The sequence below is a fragment of the Apteryx mantelli genome, chromosome 13, assembly GCF_036417845.1.
Source record: "Apteryx mantelli isolate bAptMan1 chromosome 13, bAptMan1.hap1, whole genome shotgun sequence".
NCBI classification, from domain to species: Eukaryota; Metazoa; Chordata; class Aves; order Apterygiformes; family Apterygidae; genus Apteryx; species Apteryx mantelli.
In genome coordinates this window covers 3,991,396-4,015,923 of record NC_089990.1, presented here as the reverse complement: position 1 = coordinate 4,015,923, position 24,528 = coordinate 3,991,396, and the positions used below count along the sequence as shown (strand labels likewise).

Below are 24,528 nucleotides of genomic sequence, written 5' to 3'. Positions count from 1 at the left end.
GAGGGGGCGCGATAGGCGGCTCGGCAGGGGCGGGGCTACCGTTATGTAAGCGCGGCCGGCGCGGGGCCCGCTGGGAGGTGTAGTCCTCTTGGCGCGCTGCCTGCCACGCTCGCCTTTCGGGGCGGCGCCCCGCCCCCTCCGCCCCCTCGGGCGCGGGAGGCGCCGGGAGTTGTAGTCCGGAGGCCGGGCCGGGGCGCCCGCCGCCGCCGCGCCGGGACTACGGCTCCCGGGGCGCCCCGCGCGCGCAGGCGCAGAGCGCGGCGCTGCTCCCTGGTAAACAGAGCGGCGCGGCGGCGGCGGCGGGGCCCGGGTCTCACAAAGGGGCAGCGGACTGGGCCCATGCGCGGCGGCGGCGCGGCCCAGGCCCGGCGGCGGCGCTGAGGCGGGCGCCCATGGCGGAGGCGGGCGGCGCTGCCGCCGCGGGGCTGGACATCGACCCCGACTTCGAGCCGCAGAGCCGGCCGCGCTCCTGCACCTGGCCGCTGCCGCGGCCCGAGCTGCCGGCGGCGCCGGCGGAGGCGGGCGGCGCGGCGGGCGGCGCGGAGGAGGGCGCGGGCGGCGCGGCGGCGGGGCCCGGGCGGGCCGAGGGGGCGCGGGCGGGCGGCGCGGCGGCGCGGAAGGGCGGCTCCCGGCGCAACGCCTGGGGCAACCAGTCCTACGCCGAGCTCATCAGCCAGGCCATCGAGAGCGCCCCCGAGAAGCGGCTCACGCTGGCGCAGATCTACGAGTGGATGGTCCGCTCCGTGCCCTACTTCAAGGACAAGGGCGACAGCAACAGCTCCGCCGGCTGGAAGGTGCGCGCCGCGCCGGGGGCCCCGGGGGGGGGGGGTGCCCGGGCCGCCCCGGGGTGCGAGGGCCGGGGCAGAGGGGGCTGCACCGGGCAGGGCCGGCCCGGCGGCGAGGCAGGGCCCGGCAGGCCTCTGCGCGCAGCCCGCTGCTCACCTGTTGCTCCGTGCCCCGCTGCAGGCCTCGAGCGTGCTGTGCTAGTGCCCCGAGCCGGCCCGGATCCGCTGACAGCTGCTGGCCGGTCCCCTGGGCCCGGCCTCCGGCTCTGCGGAGGCGCGGGCTTTGCTCCGGCTCTGCCTTTCCATGAAAGGCTGCTCCTTGTTCGCTTTGTGTCCTGAAAGCTTTCCAGGAAAGGAGTTGGGGGGTCACAGCGAGGAGACTCTAGCTAAGCGGCTGCGTGAGATGAAGCCTCGATTGAAAAGGGCTTTTAAATACAAGGCCGCAGTTCTTTAGCAACTGTGCTAAAGCTCAGTATAAATAACTGTTTCATAACAGACATTCTTGGCTTTCAAGAACCTCCCTTCAGAAAGGGTGCTGTGTCCCAGAGCTGTGCCGATTCTGCTGCGCAGTGACTGAGGACCTCTGCTGGAGTTGGGAAAAGGGAAAGTAGACCTAGGAATATACCATTCAGAAATCTCAACGTTATCTTCTTCTGTTGCTCTAGCAATAGGCACGTGCTAAGCTCTATTCTAAGGGCTAACTTCCATTTCCGTCCTCTGCAGGTGGCAGCCTGGTGTTCCCGTTCTGTTTAGTCAAACGAACTCGAGCAAAGAGAAAGGGAGATTTGAGAACTGGCTTGTGAAATAGTCCCTTGTGCTGTCCTAATATATCATAGTGGATGCCAGAGTGACTGGAATCTAAAGCGTGCGATCTGTTGCTGCAGACTGAAATTACGCTGTGCTCCCCTTGTTTGCAGAGTGTCTCTCTGTTTGTGGTTAGCCGTCCTGCCTGTGGTGCGGCACTGGGGCAGCTTGAGCCCAGGTGATTTGGGGCTTCCGTGACTCCAGCTGGGCATTCCTCTGCCTGCGAGCTGATGCCTGTGCGACCAAGCAGCAAGTCAGCTCGGGGAGCTGGATTTGCAGACAAATTGATAGCTTTTTCTGGTAGATTAGCTTTCAGTTGGCTCAGCTCTCTGAAGTGGCATGCCACGCGGTTGCGTGAATGCTGGTGTTTGCTCAAGAGAGGGTAGGAACGTGGTGAGGGGGGCACAGCTGTCCCAGCTTAGGCTGGCGTAGGTTAATGCAAAACGCTTCACCTTTTCCGTTTGTCCAGCTCACTGCAGGTTCCTAGAGAGCACAGGTAGTTTGACTAAAATTGACTATTCATTTTTTTCCTTCTTTATGCAGATTGAATCCCTATTAACAAGTATGGAGACAGTGTGCTTGGATCCATTTGCTTTCTCTTCAGTAGAATTGGTGGTCTCACAGACAGACAGTTTTTGCTTCTTTAGGCTAAGGCAAGCTGTGCTGGCCCCGCTGCTGCTGTGTGGAATCGTATTATTTTGTCAAACAGGTCATCGCATTGGTGCATTTTCTCTTTGGGAATGTCTCTATCTGTTTGGCAGGAGTGAGTTTGCAGCTGGAACGTTCCCTTTGTATTCTCTGCAGTACGGACTCTTTTCCTGACCTTTTAGTAATTGCGAACGTGAAGTGATTGCATTGTAAATGAAGCCTACTGCTTCTCAGTCCTTCCAACTGATGAAGCTGGCACATGGAGTTAAACAGGGACTGAGACACTTTATTATGAGACATGTTTCAAGACCTAGGTCTGGGGATAGATAACAGACCAAAGTTCAGTGTGGCATCTTAAATATGTCCCAAGATACCTTTTGGGAAGTTGAAGAAGTAGAGTGAAATATCCTATCAGACTAGAGGCTGAAATAGACGGACTTTTGGCTTGATTCAGCATGACAGTTCTTTTGTTATAGTCCTTAATGTGAAACAGGGCCTTTGGTTTTGCTCTAAGATTTCATCATGTATCAATTTTGGGAAAAGCGTGGTTGGATTTAACTTGTGGAGAAGCAGAGATAAGAATTCTCTGTGCGTAAGCGTGCGAGAGTTGAGGGCCCTGCGCTGGCACCGTTGCTGGAGTTTGATGTAGTTTGACTTTTTGGTGATGAAGTTCGCTTTTGTAGTCTTGCAGCCTGTAAATGGGATAACTCAGGCTAGCTTTAGCAGGGGAGGAGAACAGAAACTTCTTGTGAGGGAAGATGAGAGAAGGCAGAATGACAGCAGCTGTGCTTGGACTCGGCCCACCTTATGGCTAGAGCTGCTTAAAACTGTTGACTTTAACCAGCAAGCAGAAAACTATGGTGGAAGTACAACTGAAGCTGTTTAAGTGCTGGGGGAAATTCCCCTAAAAACTCGTTCTAATTTTTAGCAAATATTGTCCAAGTCTGGTTTTGTATATAGATGGTATACTGCTAATTAAGCAATTATGTAGCCAGGAAAAGCAAAAGGAACTGCGGGTACTCCCTCTGCTCCATTTTCTTCCTTACTCTCCCTCTCAAATCCTGTTGGCATAGCTTGGCAGGATGCATGCCCTGGCTTGCGTGATGGAGCATGTGAGGCTGGGGCAGCGGGTGACTGCACAGCTCTGATTTCTAGCCCTGCTTTATGTTAACATATGGTTATTTAGATTTGTGTGTTTTTTTCTTTTTTTGCTTGCAGTAAGAATTATTTTTGTGATGAAGAATTTCTAATCTATTTGTATTAAGGTGCATTAGATTAAGATAGGTTAGAAATTTACAGTTTAAAAGATGTCAAGTAAGTCAAATTGGTTCATTTTGTGGACTAAGTAAACTTAATAGGTGCACATTTTTTAAGACAAATCGAACAAATGAAATATGTATTTTCAGTTGAGAAATGGAGCTGCTTTTTTGTTGCTGTTCTCTGTATTTTAAACTGTGACGCTCTGCTTGCACCTTTTTAATTTGTAGACAAAAAGAAGAACTTCTCGGGTTATCTTAGCTTTATTGATATCTCAAATTTGAAGTGAATGGGTTGGACAAAGGAAACTAATATGGAGCTGTTGCTAAATGCTGATGTAGCTTTTTGGTGCCAGTTAAGATGATACTACAGCTCTTGCAGTTCTGGTATTTCTGTATTGCTTTGGCAGAACCATGCTGGTAGTATGCTCTGTTTGTGTGTAGTGTAGTTCTATCAGAGAATTTTAAATCAGAAACTAAAAGAAGCGCATCTTTGAAACACTTCTTTTTATCCACTCTAGTTAATATAAAATCCATAAACTCATTGTTACTTCAGAATTACTTTACAGCTGCTTCACTCCAATATACAATTGAGGGAAATACAACTGCTACAGACTACGAGGGTGTAACCTGTGTGAATTCCGGAAAATCTGTGTTTTTGAGGAAGGTGGTGTTTGCTGTTCTTGAACTGTTTTAAATGCTTTGTAAGGTGACAGTTTTGCTGGATGTGCAGTCTGCCTTTTCTCTACTGTATTTCAACTGAAGTTAAGAATTACCTGGGCGGAAAAGCAGAAGTGTCCCAGCAGGGGTTTGTCCCTGGACTTCTTTGTAATCCTCTCCTCAGTACTCTGCAAGCTGCTCTCTGGATAAGAGGATAATTCTTCTTGGCTTTTAGGTTGTTTTTGGGAGGAAGGCGTTAAGGTTTTGGAATAAAGCTATGCTCTATTCAGTAGAAGTGCATAAACCCTTCTGAAGCAGTTTGTGTGCCCTGGTTGCCAAATGCCTTGCTTCCAAGAGTATGAGCAAGCTCAATACAGTCATGAGCAGTGTTCAGGACTAGTCTTTCTCCGTGGAACATTCCATGTATTCTCCCAAAACTGTTTTATTTGTCTTTATAGGAATATAATGATCTTTAAAAACATCCTACATCCATTTACCTACCAGAGATGTTTCACCTTAGCAAAAATCACACCTTTTCCTTTATGTTGGACGTGTAGGGAAAGCAACTGATTCTAGAATACAGCATCAGAATACAGAATACAGGAGGTTTAGCTGGCATCTCCACGTTCTGATACTTTGCATTCGCTTTGACTCAAACGTATGTGTGTTGCTAATTAGGAATCACTAGGTGCTCTACTTGTCTGAAACAGAAGCTGTCACCTATCAGCTAGCTCTTACTCCTTATTATACGGGGCAGCATTTTGCCTACAAATGATCTGTTCAGCCCTCTTCTCGCTCTTGAGTTAAATGCACGTTGCCCATAGCTGATGTTAGCTGTTCACCAGGTAGATCAGGAGACCCGAGTGAGGGCTCTGTGGTGATTCCTCGCACGTAGCCTGCAATTCTGTTTAAGATGACAGAGTGACTTCCCTGGCTTCCATAGCCATCGTGCTGGCTCTGAAGGTCCCTGGGCACCTGCTAGAATTGAGGATGTTGGACCTTCTGGCAGAGCATACAGAAAGCTTCATCACGTTGGGCTGGCTGCTCCCCCTATGGCCATCTGATGTTCCTCCAAGGAAGAGTACTAAACCAGAAGACAAAAGCAAGCCTGATCCATGTTCTGGACCGTTCTTACTGTGCTGGGGCTGGTAGTATCAGCCAGGTTATCCTTATGCCTTGCAAATGAGTTCCAGTTCAGTGGATCTAAAATTAAGTGGAGACTTGCTTTAATAAAGATGAAAAGTTTATCGTTCATCTGCTTGTTGACTGCTGTCAAGTCAGCTTCCGCTTGTTTTGTAGGCAGATCTGCAAAAAGCAATGGTCAGTTCCTAGAATAGTCACGTTAGCTGTTTGCTCATCTCCATCTGGACTCTGCAGGATCTCTGAAGATCTTTGGCTCAGACTTGCCGGAATTGTAGCTGCTTAGCATGGGCAGCTGAAGGCCCAAACCAGTAGCAGCTCCTTCTTGTATTTCATAAAGAAACCCTCTCTGTGGAAAGGAATGTTTTGTCGGGGAAGGCTTTACGCAGATTTCCTTTTGACTTTTGGTATTCATAATTTCAAGATGCTGGTTTGAGAAGATACTCAAAATGCTTTTCTCCTCTCCTCACTCCCTGAAATGTAGCCAACTTTAGGCCAAAAAGCCATAAAGCAAAAGGAAATGTAAAACTTAAACTCAGCATCTTAGCACTGAGCAAAGTTTGATTCTGCCCGACCTTCAGTCTAATGCACATTTGTGTGTAGGGGAGGCTTCGTTCAGGGTCTGATTCCCTTCCTGCTGTACGAGGGGTCGTGGACCGCACTGCTTAGCGAAGGAGAAGGCTGCTTTCTGTGGGGTGTGCTCAGAAAGACCATGGTGTTTACCAAGAAGTTCATCTGCCTAAAGTGATACTATTCTACATTGAACTTCCTTACACTAAAAATGTAGAATTGCAATGTCTCAACCATAACATGTTCTTAACCCTCTTGGTTTAAAGTGACATTAACCCCTCTACCCCACCCAGGTATATTGCACCAAATAAGCATAGGAGAAAGCGAGGTTGTTTTTTTTTTTTTGAAGACACATTGAGTGTAGGTGTTCCCCTCAAAAGGGGGAGAGGGCTCTCCCTTTTGGCGAAAGCCTGCCTGCCCTGTGCGATGCAAGACAAATTGCCTGAAGATTTTGCTGCTGCTCTTTCCTGTACCCTGGCAGTTTGTTTTGAGAAGGTGCTTTGCTGAACAGCTTAATTTTTCAGGCAGTTCTCAGCGAAGGCTATTCTGGGATGCTGGTATTACTTGTTCCAGCAGGTTTTTTCTGCTCTGCCTAATCCAGAGTAGCTTTTGTTGTGTATGCTCGCATGTTTTAGTAAACTGGTAAATTGCCACAGTCTTTCTGTTTAGAGAACTAGGATTTTTCTTTTCCTCTGAACTCTCCTTGGATTTAGAGATTACAGAAAGGAAAACCTTCTTGATAAGGTACAGCTTTCTGTCTCCTGAGCTTGGCGCCCGCTCGCATGCGCCTTCTGGAAGGAGAGAAGTGTTTCGGTTCTCTGGCTCTGGAGCAGTTGTTTACTCAGCGGAGTGCAACTTTGCAAAATCTCTGCAACGAAGACTTTTTTCCTAAAGCCTTTGGAGCCAAGCGCCGGGGTGAATGCTGAGACAGGCACTGACAAATGTGCAAGGCGGGGCATCCTCCCCTCGCAGCCTCCGAAGAATGCCATGGCAAATTATAATTTAGCACAATTACAGGCCTAGCGTTGGAACGTGGCCCTACGCCGGGATGTAACCATGTTCTTTGTATGCCTCCAAGGCAGTGAGAATGTATTAGAGGGAGCAGCAGTAATTGTACATCGAAATTTTCTAGTGTTTTCTGTCATTAATTCTTGAGAGGTATTTTGCCAAGAATTCTGGTGCTTGCATCGTTCGTAGTAGGAGCTTGAAGTTTTCCAGGAAGGATAGTCCTGGTGCTGGGGAGCGGTGACTGTCTGTTTGTGAAAATCCAGGCGGACACGGGCAAGCACGCAGTTTTTGGGGATAGCTGTTTTTTTGAGTCTCTCGGTACAGCTTGTGCTTGGCTTGGCCCGGAGCACTCTGCTAGCATGGTTCACGCACCATCGCTGTGTGTGCGTGCTGCTCCGGGCAAGGCACAGAAGAGCCTTCTCCTCTCTTGCTCTGATCAGATCAGTGCTTCGAGAAAGGTGTGTCGCAGGAGAGTGAGGTTAAGCTTGTTTCTCTTGACTTGTGTGAGAGATCTTTATATCTGAACAAAGTACTTGGCTCAAACACTCTGATCTGCTGAGAGAAAAACATCAATTTTACGGTCGATGACCTGAGGCTTACCTACATAGCTGCGTATTGGCTTGGAAAGGCTGTCACTGGTCTGCTGTCCTGTATATGAAGCGCTTGGGCTTGCTGCGTGGTATTTCGGTATCTGCGGTGATCGCCTGGGAGGACTGACCGGGGAGCTAATTGCTTAGCTGTGCTGCCAGCTCCTGCAACCGATTCCTCGTCCTCGGACCTACTCGCTGTTGTGTTGCACAGGATCCGGCACCTGCTCGCTGACACCGGCGTGGGGGACAGGCCTATTGCAATGGGAAGGGGCGTTCCTTTTCGGTAAACAGGGCTGGGAGATTTTATCAAAGAAGAAGTTTTAAAGCTGTGGTAACTGCTTGGGAATTAGGAAATCGTTTGCGTATGCTGTTAGTCACGCTGCTCTGGCTGCTCCATGTATCCTGTCTTGTGCACGGGGAGGTTGGGGTCGCGTGAACGGCTGATTGTTCAAGCGAACAGTGAATGTTTCTAGCCAGACTTTAATTTTGCATAATATCTGTCATGAATTTCATAATGGCTTTGTCTGAATGTGGCTTACAGGAATCATCTTTGATCTGTGGCAGATTAGAGACCCAGACTGGCATTTTTTCACCACAGTACTTAGCATGCAACTTAGCCTGTCGTAAGCTCAGAAAAATGATTTATCCTCCAGAACCTCTGGAAGATGTTTGAAGAGTTAGTAGTCCTGTCCCCTACCACCGCTTGTTGGAGGGGTTCCTGAGGAGCTGGAACGGAGGTTTTCTGACTGTGTTCGTTCCTTCAGATCGCACTTCCTTATGGTCACAGATGTTGCCCAGCTAAAAGCTGGTGGACTGCAGGTGCTCAGCAGAGCAGGAAAATCCCAGCTGGTGCGAAGCTGGACGTCTGAAAAGCTCACTTCACCTATATTTTCGGCTCGAGTTGCCTAACGTTGGAACAGGAAATACGTCAGGGTTGCCTGGGCGACCGAACTCTGTCACTTCCTCTCCCGTCAGGTTTGACTTGGAGTTCGACCATTATTTTAGCATAATTAATTTTTCATTTACTCAGTGAGACTTGAGAGTGCCCTCTGTGTGTTGGGCACGTTAGATCACTCCAGTAGATGCACTCTTACGCTGGAGACCGTACAGCGCACTGGCGTGAGAAAGCTGAGAGTGAAGGAGTCGTCCTCCTGCTACCCGCCATAGAGATTAGCGCCCGCCTGAGATGGAGCAGTTCCTCTTGTCTGGGAATATGTGGACTTGAGTCTTTTAGTACTTCTAGTACGCAGCAGGGCTCAGGCGTGCAGGTGCCTTGCGAGTACGGGTGCTGTAGCTGTAGGGCGAGCTGCCTCGCAAAGCTTGTATGAGCGGTGTGAACACATCTGAGTTAGGAATTGCAGTTTTGACAGCAGTTAGCCATCATAAAAAGCATCCTGCTGCTTTCTCTTGCTTCCAACCATGCCTTGTTCTCTTCCTTCCCTGTTGGTGGTTGACCCCGCAGGGAGCAAGTTCAAGGAGCCAAAACGGGCAGGAAAAATAATTTTCAAGGGGGGATAGGGCTGCTTTTGGGGTTGGGTTAGCTCTCTGAACCAGGTTATAGTCAGAGAAATGCTTGTGTTAGTGGGAGGCAGGGGATTAGGAGATGAGGAAGGAAGGAGTGGTACAGCAATTACCTGTTTCTGCAGCTATTAGCCATTATGTCAATTTAACAGAAACATGTAAAAGCACTTTGAGACTCTCTTCATGGCATAAAAGGTTCCAGGCTTCCCATATCTGTGTTGATGTGAATGCTAGCTTTATTTCAAGATGTCTTATTTCAAGCTGCTTCTTAGCCAAAAGACTAGAAAACTAGATACTAAAATTTCCATTTACAGTGCCAGAAGTGATGGTCCTTTTTCTTCAGGTTTCGGTGCTACTGAAAGACTTGCACTTCTGCAGTGTGCTTTTGTTGACGTGGGTATTAAAACCTGGCTTTGGCCGTAAATGATAACTAGCAGAAAATGGAATATAGTTATCTGTGAAATCCTGAGCCTATTGGTTTAAAGTTCAGGTTCATTAAATGGAGCTGAGAACCCAGCGGTTATACAACTCCAAACATGTACTGTGTGTGCAAGCTACTGAGTCATTCCTGTTGAGACTTGGTGACAAAAGTTCAGATTCCTTTCAGAAGAATAAATGAAGAATATGTGACAACCTAGTGGGTTTTTTACTGCTGCAACAGTATGTATTTGGCATCAGGAACATTCACCTGGGGGAGGGATAATTCTTTGGAAATCAAAGCAGCAGCCTTTTCAGGAGACAAGGTACCAGTCTGAATGATCTTTCTTGAAATTTGAAGGAAAAGAAATCTTTATTTAAAAAAAAAAGGCCAGACAGGCATGTTGTACAGTTATTGCTATGAAAAACTCAAGTCATGTAGCTGCATAAGGACACTGACACATGTTCCGGCAGGTCTGAGCTCCACATAAGCCTTGGGGGGCTCTCTGAGTAAGCGTATTATCCTTTGCTACTGATCACAAGCAGCCAAATGCTCTCCTCCAAGCTCTTGGCAGCCAAAGATTAAAAAGAGAGCTAACGCAGAACCACTCTTACATGTCCTTCCTTTTCCATGACAGCTCTCTGCTTTCCACTTTCTCTCTGTTTATCTACGTCTGCTTCGTTTTAGGACAGTACTTTAGGTGAGGTGGACCAAATTAGCCTAGTAAGGACTTGTCAAAGAGGAAAAGGGTGGGGAGAAGGAAAGCACTAGGCAGGAAAGAACTCTGTTGAGAGGTGGTGGAAAAGGATGATAAAAGCACAGTTTACTTTGTTCCAAATTAAGATGGTATGCACGAAAGCTGAAGGCTGCTGTAGGCTGTTTAGCTTATATGAATAAGAGGTACCGTTGGATCGCTGTGCTACCAGCGCAGCACCTTTAACTATGTGCAGTTTGACCATCTGGGCAAATCGGATGCAAGCATTAAGAAAGGCACCATATAGATCTCAAGGGGAGCTTAAGTTTATGGGGGATCTGCTCCAACAATGAGACTATTGCTTGCTGATTCTAAAATACTGGGGGTTTTACCAGCAAAGTTGCAGGACAAAAATTCGGTTTGATAATGGTATACAGATATGTTAACTTGCAGTTTGTAGCAAAGCTAAACAAAAAAAAGGGGAGGGGGAGGGAGAGAGGCCAGGAGTGTGCACCTTGCCAAATGGAGAGATGGGAGAAGCTAAGAGTGGTATGTACAGTGTGGGAGTGCAGTATCTGCTTGAACATCTTACCCCACTAGGAACGCACACGGAGGAAAACATGTTGCCTCCTTGCAGAGTGAGGCCGGCAGCCTCCAGGCTTACCATGACTCCTGCTCGACAAAGTTTCACTCTTTATCTGTTTGGGGAGTAAAGATGGTAATGGAAATATTGAATTTGAAGTCTTTTGACATTTCTCTTCACCTAGTCTGTTTATTTGGTTCACTGCTATGCCTAATAGTCTGATCCTGCTGAAAGCTGTGCAAAGTCAGTGATCCTCTGAGCTGTACAGAAATTCAGAATTTTAGCCAGATTTATCCCATACGGCTACTGGAGTGAGCAGAAGGGTAGGACCAGGAGGAAAGACGAGGGTGCCCCTTTCTCGCAGCAACATTGACTCACATTGGTTTAGGCTCATGGTGAGTTTGCAAGCCATATTTGAGAATTTGCCTACTCTCTCTTTGATATGTTTAGTTGTTACAAATTTCATAGCAGTAGAACATAGTTTTGGAAAGTTCTTTAGTGTCAGTGTCCTGGTAATGGGAAGCTGCTAGTTGTATTGATAGTTTCATCCTTGGTATTGCAGTAAGACATTGCACTCCTTGCTGGTGCTGTCAAGCATGTCCAAGCAGAACTAGCAGGTTTTGTATGGGTAGGTCTTTGTTATAGTTTTCTTCTCTGGGTACTGTCTTAATACATTTATACCTAGGTGGGAAGTGTGTCAACTGTCAGGTCCTCATATTTTGTATTTTGTATTTTTCTTTTCAGAACTCTATTAGACATAACTTGTCCCTGCACAGCAAGTTCATTAAAGTTCATAATGAGGCCACAGGAAAGAGTTCTTGGTGGATGCTCAATCCTGAAGGTGGTAAAAGTGGAAAAGCACCAAGAAGAAGAGCTGCCTCCATGGACAACAGCAGCAAACTTGCAAAAGTCAGAGGTAAAGCATCCAAAAAGAAGGCTTCTCTACAGTCCACTTCAGAAGCCACTGCTGACAGTCCTGGCTCACAATTCCCTAAGTGGCCTGGGAGCCCGTCCTCAAGAAGTAATGAGGACTCTGATGTGTGGAACACTTTCCGGCCTCGAACCAGTTCCAATGCAAGCACCATTAGTGCCAGGCTTTCTCCTATCCTGACTGAGCAGGATGACCTCCATGATGAAGAGCTGCTCCCTTCTCTAGTGTACTCCAGTGCATCCAGCAATGTTCCACCAACTGTGACTGAGGAGCTTGAGCTCATTGATGGGTTAAATCTGATGTCTCCCAGCTCATCTGTGCTATCCACCCAGCAATCTGCCTCGAGTGGTCCAATCCAGAGAGATTCCAGCTTTTCCTTGCGGAGCCCAAACGCAGCTGGTCAGACCACTACTTTTGGCAATTCCCTGTTTAACCCTGTTGATATCTCGCTGCAGAGTTCTGTCAGCCATTTCTCTGGCCCTCAAACCTTGGAAGCTCTTCTGACACCCAGCTCTCCGCCTCCAAGGGATGTTATGATGACTCAGGTGGACCCAGTTCTCCCGCAGACTGGTAGCAGGATGAGCAGCCGAACTCTTCTGCTTCTAGGCGGGCAAGCTGCCCAGAGTAAGATGAGCCCAGGTAATCCACGAGGAAAGCCTACGGAGCAGCAGGCAGAGCCAGTCGGTGCCAATGTTTTGCCATCAACACTTCCCATAGTAGCATCTCCTCAAAACACTGCCAGCATGGCCAGTTTGAAGGCTTCGGTTTCAGCAACAACTGCCCAGTCAGTCCAGCTGGGCACTCCACCACTTCTTTCTTCTGCTAGCCCTGCTCCCTTGGGATTGAACCAGGACAGGCTGCCCACTGACCTGGACATTGACATGTACATGGAGAACCTTGAATGTGATATGGATTACATAATCAACAGTGACCTCATGGATGGAGAAGGACTGGACTTTAATTTTGAACCCATTCTCTCTACTCCCAGCTATCCCAGCACCTCACAGGCCTCCAACCATACCTGGGTACCAAGTTAACTTCAGGAGCACAAAAAGGTAGGTGTAGTTATGTAAAATACTGCTCTACCGCAGGAACAGCCCTGTCTGGGAAGTTTCCTGGGTCCAACCACGTTAGTGAAATAAAGGTACCTCTTTGGAAGTACAGGTGCTTTTTGAGAGTGCTGTAACATCTTAGAAGGAGAAAAAGCTATGCAAAGGTGGATGGATTTAACTTACTGGGTAGTGAACTTCTTAATGGAGTAGAGCAGCAATCTGAATGAAACTCCTTTTGTCTTTCATTACTAAAGATGACTGCTCTGCAGGACAGCAGTGCTGTCCTGTGATGCTTATAGCCCTGGATTTGACATGAGAGCACCTGCTGATTCCATAAATAAAGAAATCCTATATTTACAGAAGAGTTGAACTGAGTAAGGCATACGGTGTTTCTATCCAGGTTACAGTTATGCCTGTAAAATTTTCTAGTACATGTGATTGCAAAGTATGCCTGTTCTATGACTGCTTGCTTCGTGCTGCATGCAGCAGGACACCACTCCATTATCGGACCTTCTGCCCTTCCTTTAATATCCAGGATAGTAGCTGTAAAGTCTGGTAAGCCTGTTTGTCAGTGTTACCTACTGAATTGCTTGTACAGCCATCAGAATGGCAAAGGAAGAGGAAACAGGAGTACAAGGTGTGAATGGAGATGGAAGGAGGAAGGATGTGTTAGTACTGTCACGTGCATATGCTTTCACTAACAGCAAAGCTGTCTCTTCACTAATCTTTTGTATTTGCCCAAAGCTTTCTAGAACTGGCTTGGCAAATAATGTATATGAGAACCAGGGTTTAAAAATGTCTTTTTTTCTTTAAGGGTTTGACACCCTCATAAACGGGTAAATAAACATCAATTTGTAGCTCTTTAAGCACTGAGGCAGTCAAAGAATTGGAGAAATGGAATTGATGGCATATTTTACACTTGGAGTTCAGTTAGCTAACAGCAAATGGACAATTTCTTTTATGGACTACAGCACAGATGGGGCATTGGTTGGAATGTGGAAGCCTTACCCAGAGTATTTCCTGTTTAGGAGACATTTGTGATATTTGTTAATGTCGCAAATTCAACCAATAATACTGGCCAGCTGAGCGGAAGTGAGGGCAAACTGCAGATACTGCTTCAGGTGCAGGAAGCTCTTGAGCTTCAAAATGATGGAGACTGAGGGAATACTGATAAATATTCATGTACTTAACCTTAACACTCTTCCCAAGGCACTTCAACAGTTTGAAGATAGTCCTGCTTTGAGCAGGAGTTTGGATTAGGTGACCTCTGGAGGTCCCTTTCAACTTAAATTTTCTTGTGATATCTATTGCTATTGGACATGCTGGATACAGCATATTAGGTTAAATATATTTCTGCTCTGCCCCAGTGCAGCCATCCTAGACAAGTGTCCATGGTCTAGACAAAGTGAAATGCTGTCCTTTGAGCTTGTGACACTTAAACTCTGTGAGCACATTGCTGCTTAAGTGCTGTGAACACATTGATGCACTGTCACACATTGATTTTTCTTAAACACAATTTGTCTCCATCTTATTCCATCCAAATCTGAACACAATGCTTAGAATTTCATTCTTTAGTAGCATTCTTCTGTCTGTACTTAAAAGATGTCTTCTTTTTGTAGAAAGAGGGAGGATCAGTCAGAGTCTCCTCCCCCCCCTTTTTTTTTTATGGGACTTCTTACATTCTTGTGCATTTCTTGCCTGTGATCTTGTTGGATTACTGAATAGCTGTCTTAAGGTGAATATCTTAACTTCAGGTTGGATATGGAAATTCAGTTTTGGTTTCAAAGACAAATTCTGTTGACAAGACGTCAGTGTTCTTCATCTGCATAAGGACTGTTGAAGTTAGTGACAGGGACTGCGGCTTCTTCAGCGCCGTTTCCCCTGGATATTGTTCTGAGCTTTTGTGATTCTACACACCACGCTAGCTCAGGCCATCGTACTTGGGGAATGCATTCACTCTGCAGGGGTAAAGTATTTTTCACGGGCTTGTTTTCAAAATGTATGGATGCTGTAGCGTGTCCTGCGGTTCTGGGTGCGTTAATTCCCTGGGTTGGATACGGAAGACCTCTGCCTATAGAATTTCAGATGTGTGTGTGTTTTGTTTTGGGTTTTTTTTAGTGTATAAAATGGGGAAGCTGGAGGAATGCTTAGCAGAGAGGGTCTAGTGCTGGTAAAAACATGGCTATAATTCAAACGTTTAAGAGGGAGAAGATGAAGTTCTTAACAGCATGGGTACTTTCTTGTCTCATCTTGATACTTGGTGTGTGAATTGATTAATCAGAGAAGTTGCTTCATGCTAAAACCCTTGGATTTGTTGTGTTCCATGCATGAGATTTGAAGTGATACTTTACAGGAAATATGTATGCTAGAGACATGCTTACTAATAAAGGAGTGAGGTCTGGAAAAAGTTCTGAAACATGATCATATATCAGCAGAAAGTGCAACTCCTACACAGTTCTTTGAACAGTTTTAAGCAGTATTGCACTCAGAAGTGACGATGCCCCTGTTCGGTGTGGGTTTTCTTAAGTCTTCTTTTTCTGTCCTTAGATTATCTTTGCTTTTTCTGTGTTTTATGAAGCTTTTGAATTTTACCTGTGAACTGGAGCCCATGAGGTGGGGTGGGAGGGAGTGTTTCTCCCAAAGCAGAGCAGGTCTCGTGTAACATGCTGCCAAGACAGAGGTGAATCGGGATTCTGAGAAAGGGGCAACAGGTGGTAAGTGGGGAGAAATGGAAAATTTTTCTGAAGGGTATCAGGAAAACTGGGAAAAGAAGACAGAATATTCTCTCAAGTTTAGAAGTTAATGAAAAATCAAATGAGCTACAGACATAAGCATCTGTGAAGAGGTCAAGGTTGTGTCATCTCCTCTTTCCCTGAAACTGTTACTGTGATGAGTTATTAGGGCCCATGTTTGGAAATCACCATTCAGACAGAGCATGGCTGCCTTTAAGTACTGCTCCAGTATGCCAGGCTTTTTCCTTTCATATCCTTCCTGTGAAACTAAACTCGCATCGATGAAAACTATTGTAAATTTTCATCTACTTAAAGCCATCTTTCTGAGTAGTCCTCTGCTAGCTTAGCCTGTAGCCTTCTGAGCTGGTTTTGGGTGTAACACTAAAACTGTTAATAAATGCTGGTGATCGTGCTCTGATTTGAATAGCTGTAATGAATTTGGAACTGGGGAAGTATTTCCCTTAGTAGGGAAATCTTCCAAAATAAATACTTAGTCTCTGTGCAGCACTTGAGAAAACGGATTAGTTGGTGCTACCCATGGTGGGCAAAGCTGACATGACTTGATCCCTTTTTGTGAATAAATGGTAGAGTTTGTCCACAGCTTCACCAGGAGTCTGTCTGAGCCCCTTGTCTCTTTACTTGGAGATCAGAGCCCAAACATTGAAACCTTGCCTCTGCCCAGCAGTGATGCAACACCCACAAACCTCGTTATTAGTCTCAGAGGAAGAAAGTCAGCATGTGAATACTTTCCTTAACTAAAAAAAAAATTCTACAGCTTCTGCTGCTGTTGCTCTGGTAGTAGTGTCTCACTCTAGTGACTGACAGGTTTACAACTAGTTAAGCACTGGATGCTCAAGCAGTAGAGTGCCTTACAGGAGCCCTAGTGAGCAAGGTAATGGAAAAAGCCAGCATAGCCACAGGTGGAATTTGGCTGTGGTGTGCATGGTGCGCAAACGTGGACAATAAGTCTTTCCTTCTGCATATACCGTCAGTGTCCCCCTCCCTAGTCAGGAGGGAAGTGTGGGTGGCCATCTGGCTTCCTCTGAGCAGCTCAGGGGCCTCTAGCTTGATCATCTTGTCTGCACGTTATATGTTTCTGCAGGCTGCACTGCAAGCCAGTAAGAGGAATACCTGGGAATAGGATTGCCTCTTTTGTACCATGGTACAGTTTGTACTTCTTTGATCCGCATGAAGTCCATCTGTTTGTTCTTCTGGTGGAGTTCAGTTAATGTTCTTGAGCTGTTCAGTTGGACTCAATAAGTACTGCAGAGCCCTTTATCCCTTGCCTAACCTGGTCTGGACCCTGTGTCGTCTTTGCTGTGCTCCATCTAATTCCCTTTGGTCCCAACACTATGTTTTGATCTGCCAGAAAACAAATAAAATCCCTGACCATTTGCAGTTTCCCAAAGTAGCCTGCTGCTTGGGCTTCTGTTTTAAGTTGTTGCTTTTTCTTGCTGAGGGCTAACTGCCCCTTGTGTAGCTGCTTTCCACAAATTTATTTCACATTCACTTGTCCTATTGCTGGATGCAACCAAGTCAGTGCCCCATATTTATCTCACTATTCTGCCTGCCAAAGCAGATCATGGGTGCCCAGCAGAGGTTTTATGTTGGTGTCTTAAATCTGCTTAGACCTATTCCAAGAGTTATTTGAAGGAGCTGCGGCTGCTTCTTTGCTACTGTAAGCTGACTGTAACCAGGGTGAGGCAGAAAGCCTGAGAAGGGATTTCTTCTAAGGCTTGAGGGAGGATATCTGGAAATATTTACTTATGTGTAGGTAGATACAGGATTTCTTTAAGTGGTTGATCATGTAAACCGTTCTTTTAGTGTGTGGTCTCTAACAAGCCCTTAGTCTTTTTTTCTACCAGTTCATGTTTGTGGCTGCTTAAGAGGAAGAGCAACTTTCCTCTTCCCTGCTGCTTTCCTGCAGTGCTACTGGTGTTAGCCAAGTCCTTCTTTAAACCTGCTTATCTTGCAGAGCTTTGTTAGTGCCACCAGCTTATAGAAGGAGTACTTACTTTTGACCTTTGTGCTTTTGTTTTGTCTTCCTGTTTAAATTGTTCTCTGAAGTTTGGAGCTGAGCAGTTGCATCCTCCACTTGACTTCCATTGATCAAGGTCTGTCATGATCTGTGTTTGTTCCCTACTGGAAGTGGGCATCCCTTGAGGAGCACAGGGCTGATTGATAGTAATTAATACCTTATCTGGGTATCCAGGATTCCCCTGAAGCTGAGATCTAACCTTTCACTCTATTTTTCTTCTTCCTAGTGTCCTTCAGGTTTTGAACATCGGGTTCTGACTTCGCTTCCCACCCCGGCAGAGAAAAGAATGGAGCACGCTGGATACAGTTTCCCTGCACACCACACCTTGGGCAGAAGGGGCTGCCTACCTGGGAAGAAGGGGGCAACCTGCACCTGGCTGCAACAGGAAGAGTTTAAAAATAATAATCCTGTTATGTGCCACATCTCTTCCTACAAACCTGACCCTGCCTTGGACATGCTGGGGAGACCCATGTCCAAAGAGGAGACCTGGTAAAAACCTCGGCCCAGAGTTTTCTGTGCCTGGTAATAGCGTTTTCCCATGTGAAGAGTTGAGTTTGCTGGAGGAATATCTCAATGGCTATCCTATCTCTGCTATGGCAGAAAGTCTCCCAGTGCCTCGGACTGGCAGGGGGCCTGCTCCGTTCTCACTTGGCTTGCCCTCTGGGATGAAGTAGTTGGACGTTTTCATTAAGCCACCAGATGTGCACTTGGTATCCCACAGACTTGCAGAGGAATTGGAAGAGCTTATTGGTGGAAACCTTGTGGAAAGTGGAAAGCGGGTGTGCTATTTCAGGGGGTTGGTGTCAGTGGTTTTGGTGTGCCCTTCTCTGTAGCATCCATCGTCGCTCTGCAGGGAAGGGTGGTGTAGAAGGCTTCCTTTTGTTCATCCGAGCAGAACAGGAGGATGCTCAGTTTTTCACTGTGCCAACAGAGCCCCATTGAATCAGAAGCATGTTTAGAGAAGTCCCTATGCTGTTCTCAGCACTTTCCTGACACACCAGGCTGCTGTAAAATAGGCACAGGTGCTAATAGCTGTTTCTGGGACATCAAAACATCATCATAGGTTTGTTTCTGAGCTGTCTTGCTACAGCAGAGAAATGGAAAGCCTGGGTGTGGCCTTAACAGAGCCCTGGTTGCTTTTCGGAAGGGCATTTTCTATAGATGAAATATTTTTTTACTAATCTGGGAACTTTCTACAGTAAATACGAGGCCAATGTTAAGTATCTCCCCATTAGGCATATTAGGTATCTCTCCCTCTGAGAAAGGTACAAGTGACAGACTTCTTTTTCAGAGCTGTATTAGGAACAAACACATTTGATGTTTGATAATGTATATGATTGAGGGGAAAGAATTGGCAGGTCCGCGCAGTTTAAAACCACCTTGGGGAAGGGTTGTACATTATTGTAATCTATATGTAAAAGTAGCTGCAAATTACATAGAAGCTTTTCTAAACCTTTTTAAATATATATTATATATTTTAATTGAAAATGAGATTATTGGATAAAAACACATTTGCTGCATCTGTCCCCTTGATACCGGATAACACTACAGTATGGGAGGGGACAGACCTAGGGCATTTTGGGCCAAGGAGCTGAAGATGTCATTGGAAAAGTGGGAAGGGCACCACAGTATAACTGGAGAATAGCTGTTCTCCCCAAAACAGGTGGAAAGTGCCTGTGTGGCCTGGCATTCAGCCATAGCTCCTCAGTCTCTTTCCTCGAATGGGCACTCCCACTGAGCCAAGAGCACGAGGTTAGGGAATGCTAATCATTAACAGCGCTCTCATTCTCAGCTAATCCTTTAAGTAGCTGGATGGCAGCTGATACATCAGACATAGATTCCCTAGTCTACTAAGAAGGTGGTGGGACTGGATCATGCTAGATCTGCTGACACTCTGGATAGCCGTTATGGAGGGCACTGTCAGTTGTATTTGGTAGCTGGCTTTTTGGTTTCTTGCTGAAGTTTGTTACTGCTCGTGATCTTGAGGCTTGTAGGCATACCCTTTAGGATGTGCCTGGGATTCTGCCCCATCTCTTTGTCCTTGCGTGATAGAAGCTAGGAGTCGAGAGCTGGTTGGGAGCATTGTACAAGCATCTTAAGGGAGGGTGTCAAGAGGATGGAGCCAGACTCTTTTCAGTGGTGCCCAGCGACAGGACACAAGGCAACGGACACAAACTGAAACACAGACAGTTCCATCTGAACATGAGGAAAAACTTCTTCACTGCGAGGGTGACAGAGCACTGGAACAGGTTGCCCAGAGAGGTTGTGGAGTCTCCTTCTCTGGAGATATTCAAAACACGCCTGGATGCAATCCTGTGCAACGTGCTCGAGGTGACCCTGCTTGAGCAGGGGGTTTGGACTAGATGATCTCCAGAGGTCCCTTCCAACCTCAACCATTCTGTGATTCTGTGATTAGCTGGCATGTTCCTGTCGTCTTTTTGGTGTTTGCAGTGGTCAGATCTATGAGAGGTGTGGTGCTCTTATGGCGTTCTAGTAAACTTCATCTGGCAGAAAGTCTCTGGACTGTGGCTTTCCTTCAGCAGGTTTGTATCATGCAGTGCAGTGAGCGCTACCACCTTGTCTGCACCGAGTGTTTTCATGAGTTTTGCTTCATTTTCATTTTGGTGGAGACTGGGACAGAAGTGGTTCATCTGGTTACCTGAAGCAAGAACTCCCAACAGTCTTGTCTTTAGCATGTTCTGCCATTACAGCCTTTGAATAGTTTGATTTCTTTAGCTTTGAAGGCTCTCTTCATTGCAGACCTCATGATGATATGCTTCAAATTCACCCACAGTCTGCATGTCTGGCCACACCTCATTGTAATGAGAGGGGGGGGAAAAAAAGGCAGGTCCTATGCTGGCATCCCAGGTCTTGCGGATTCGAGCCATAAATGCATATTCTTACTGCAGTTAGTTCATTAGAAAAATTGATAGATACCCTTTCCACAAACACCCAGTCCTACCTATGGCATATGTTGCACATAAGAATCAGCTGTTCTGGGCTGTGCTTAATAGATCTGGCAGGATTTGCGGTTTTGGCATGTAACATGCCACACTGTCAGCTTGGGCCCTAAGGGGAAATGAGTTGCATGATCTCCAGAGCAAGTTGACTGGCTGCTTGTGCTTCACAGGGCACAGCACTGAGAATCGCAAGCGCAAGCCCAGTTGGCTGTGTTGTTTCACAGCCATGCATGAAAACAGAGCCCAAAGCAATAGAAAGGGCAATACTGGTTACCAGTGCTTCAGACCTGCACATCCATGGTGAGCCATTTCTGACTGGTTGGTCTGTGCGAAAGAAGTGTCTACTTCAGGGCCTCCTGAGCTGTGTCCCCGCAGTGTGACAGCCCCAGGGGCCTGGCCAGTGAGCTGCTGCCAGCCTGGCCCTGAGTGCTCGTGGAGTGCCCCAGGGAGATCTGTCACTCCTGGCTAGTGCATGTTCTTCGCCTCTTCCAGCTCAAGGAGCTGCAGCCCAGGTACGGCAAGGTTCATCATAGTTGGTGCCCAACAGTGTGGCTTGATAAGAGACCATGTCCTTTTATTAAGGAGTAGAGTAAGTACCTATGCTTTTCTCTATTCCCAGTGCCAGACTTCTGGGGAATCGGCTGTCCTGGGGACATCACAGGTGACAAGAGCAACTTCTGGCTTGAGTCCTGCTGTGCAAGTGTATAGACCAAGCGTGTCTCTCTTGCAGCAGTCTGTGCGAGGTGCTTTCTGTCACCTTGCCACAACAGGATCCAGAAGTGGCTGAAGAAGCCTGTGCGCACTAATGCTGAGGATGGAGTTTGGGAGACGAGTGGCGCTCTCAGAACGCACAATAAACAGTGAATGTAATGCTGCAGATACGGGCAACTTAGCTCCTCATTTGTACGTGTAACAAGATAGCTAAAATCATGGTCATGCAGGGCAAGGAAGCAAAGAACTTTGAAGTTTTCCAGCCCCTTCTCAAATAATTTTCTGCTCATAAACCTTGAGCTTTTCTAGCCTGGGATACTTCCTCAGAGGACACAAGAGACTTTGAAGTTCCTAAACTGCTTCCTGCTGAAAGGATATACCTAGAAGGGGTTATTCAATACTTGTCCCGTTTCTTATTTTCTTTCCCTAAGTGTTTGCGACTGGCTGCTGCTGGATTCAGGGTAGTGTCTAGATGGATCTTTGCTCTGAGTTAGCATAGCGGATCCTGTACTGATGAGCTGCCTTTGCTCTTAACAAGAGGTTGGGCTGGGATTTCAAGAGCAGCTGTGAGCATGGTGGGGAGGGGAAGGGGCCAGTGAAATTGGGAGCGATACTCCTGGATAAGTGCCTGAGGGGAATGGGCAGGGGGCTTTCAGGGCTGTTGGCATGAAGCCTTACATTGTGCTGTGTGTTTTCCTTGTCCTCATTGAGCTTGGGTGACAAGTTTCTTCATCTCCAGAGGATGAAACGCTATCTTTCACCATGCATGGAGCCTAGCAGGGGACAGGCTTGTTGCTTTTGTTTACACCTGGGTTTAGCTGATTGCTTGAGCCTTCCTCATAACTTCAGTATATTTTACTATATTCCCAACTTCCTGTGGGAGCTTGCAATATTGAAAGTTTCTTGGAGCTCTTAATTTTTCTAGCTGGTGTGTCCAAAAACATGACATCCCCTACCCTGTGCTGCTTTAAAAACAGCAGTCAAATCACTCTGGTAAGTGAGAGGAATGAAAGCAGTGGGAGCGTTCCAGAGCCTGGGTGTATTCATAAATGAGGCTCATACTAGAAGCAAGTAGCACTAATCAGCTTTTCCAAAGGAAATGCCTAGAAAGCTTTTATATAGATCATGATTGGTTCATTTTCTTACTTAGTTGCTTATTTATAGCCACACTCAAATGCCCCAGGGCTAGCATTGCTCCAGGAAACCTGTGTCTGGTGCTGTGGGTAGGAGTGTCTTGGGAGTGGTGTCCTGGATTATCACCAGAATAGTGTGCAAGTTTGGACCCATTATCCAAAAAGAGCTATGGGACATGAGCATGAACAGGGATGGCTTAGGGTTTGCCTCAGCTGTGTGTCTAATGAAAAACTTGTTCTCATTAAAGTAATGGTGGGGGAAAAGCAAGTAAGAGGTGATGCCTGTAGCCTGAAAGATCTATCCGTGTGAAAGCTTGGTAGCACGTGGTAACCCATCACTGCAGTTGCTGACCCTTTCAGAAAGGGATCCCCTCTCTTAAGTAGCCTTTACATCTCTCCCTGCATCAGAGTATATATGTGGGCAGTGGAAAATGATCTCGATGGAATCAAAATCACATCTAATAACATGGTGTAAAATAGGGAGAAGAGGTTTCAGAAGCCGAAGATGAAAGAGCTGATAGTTTTCCATTTATGGTTCTCCGGCTAAGGCAGTTTTATAGTGTGTAGTGAAAGGGGATGTTCGCAGCTGGTGTTGTGGTGCTCAAAGTGGTGCTAACCTGAGGTGCTCCCAAGGAGTCTTGAAGGGTTTGGATGCTTAGAAGATAGGTCACTTCTCCTGGAAGGAGCCTTCTTCATAAGGCAGTGGAGATGGATCTGTGGGGAAGAATGTTTCCAGGACAGTGGAATCTTCACCTGGCATGGTCACAGGGAGGCTTTCTGCGTTGCTAGCACAGACGTCTGCTGCGTACAGGGCAGGCACCACTAGCTGATGTAGTTTCCACCGCTATCCCCACTGCACTCCTTCACCCATTTCTCACAAGAAAGTTTTTTTTACATAATAAATCTCTGCTTTTGTTTGCTCTCTGTAGCAGTGTAACTTCTGAACCATTACAGGCTCTTTGTTACCATCTGTGCTAGCAAGACTGTAGAATGTGCTAGACTAGGGGGGAATGTTTGACAAATAAAAACCTGTAATCCTCTGCTCTGTGTCTCATGCAGTTTGTTCTGTTTCACTGGCCAGGTCTGGCTTTTTCTTTGCCCTTGGCTTCTTTCCTTTGCCTTCCTCAGCTGGTAGGGCAACCCCTCACTGAAATGCCCCTTGGCTGGCCGGAGGTGGAAAGGGCACAGTATGACAGCCTACAAGAGGCTCCTGGGTACTCTGAAGTGTAGAGCCCCTTGTTACGACTTGCAGGCAGGGTGTAGGTGCCCATGGAGTCGCCAAGCTGTAAAACTGACACTGTGAAGTTGTGGCTGTTGAAGGACTAGTCCGGAGTCATCCTAAATTGTTCGTTCCTTGCCCTTCCAGACCTGAGTGCAGGAGATGGCTTTATTCGCTGTACATAACTGCATTCAAACATCTTGGAGTGTCAGCAATTCTACTGGTTAACTCCAGGTATATGGAGTTCCTAGTTGCTTCAGTCTTTCAGCCACCCCATCCATGAGCAAATGCTGACGCTTAATTAGGATGGCTGAGTATGGTAGTGGGCTTTTATCTTTGCTTGCATACTCCAAATCCTTCATCGGAGAAAGGAGAGTTACTACAGGTAGGGAGCATTTTCTGATATTAGAAGACAGAGGCTTGGAGCTGCCCGTCAAAGGGAACATGAATATCCTAATAAGCCAGTAGGAGGTTGTTCCTAGGGACTGCAGACCTGTTCCAAGATGTATAAGCAGGTAAGAAGCCTCTCTAGAAAGGAGAAGGCTTTCAGATAGCCATGTCAAGAAGTCCTTTTTTGACAGAAGGCAAGCAGGAACGAAGATACAGTTTGAGCCAGTGAAGCGGCTTGCAGGGAACATAATGGAGCCCTTGACTCAGAGCGACATGTCATTCTAGCAGGTCTGCCTTCTCTCAGCTGGGCTCGCGCTGCAGCACTGTGCTGGCCCTTTCTGCCCTCCAAGCGCTCCACGTACGGTGCGCCACAGGTCATCTCGAGAGGTCTGCTGCAGAATGCAAGAACGGTTCAGAGCCTTGGTCACGTTGCTTTTAAATGGAGACAGGTAAGGAGATCATGGTAAAAACAATGTGAAGCAGTTTAGATAAGGTATAGAACATGTTCTCCTTGTATCTAATCAAGTCGGTGGAATCAAAAATGGGGATTTTAAAAATAATGAGGAGAATTCTCATTTATTAAATTGCCACAGTATGTTGTGGCCAGGAACTTGCATTCAAAGGTTTGGATATTTAATATTCAATGATGTCTGATAATATTATTTTTCAGTGGTATTCTTTAAAA

At 46.8% G+C, this 24,528-nt stretch overlaps 1 protein-coding gene across 4 annotated transcripts; it reads left to right on the top strand.

Annotated features, from left to right (window-relative positions):
• Window positions 1-392: 392 nt before the first annotated feature.
• FOXO4 (forkhead box O4) lies at window positions 393-23,273 on the top strand. Of its 4 annotated transcripts, none has more exons than XR_010885501.1 (4): window positions 393-794; window positions 11,422-12,663; window positions 17,657-19,973; window positions 21,010-23,273. XR_010885501.1 is itself a non-coding variant. In XM_067303953.1 (3 exons), the coding sequence occupies exons 1-2, from the start codon at window positions 393-395 to the stop codon at window positions 12,643-12,645; spliced, it is 1,626 nt and encodes a 541-aa protein (XP_067160054.1). In that variant the 3' UTR covers window positions 12,646-12,663; window positions 17,657-23,273. The 4 variants fall into 4 exon arrangements, 1 of the variants encoding a protein (XP_067160054.1); XR_010885499.1 differs by having other exon boundaries at window positions 20,561-23,273; XR_010885500.1 differs by having other exon boundaries at window positions 17,657-20,902.
• The last annotated feature ends 1,255 nt before the right edge of the window (window positions 23,274-24,528 follow it).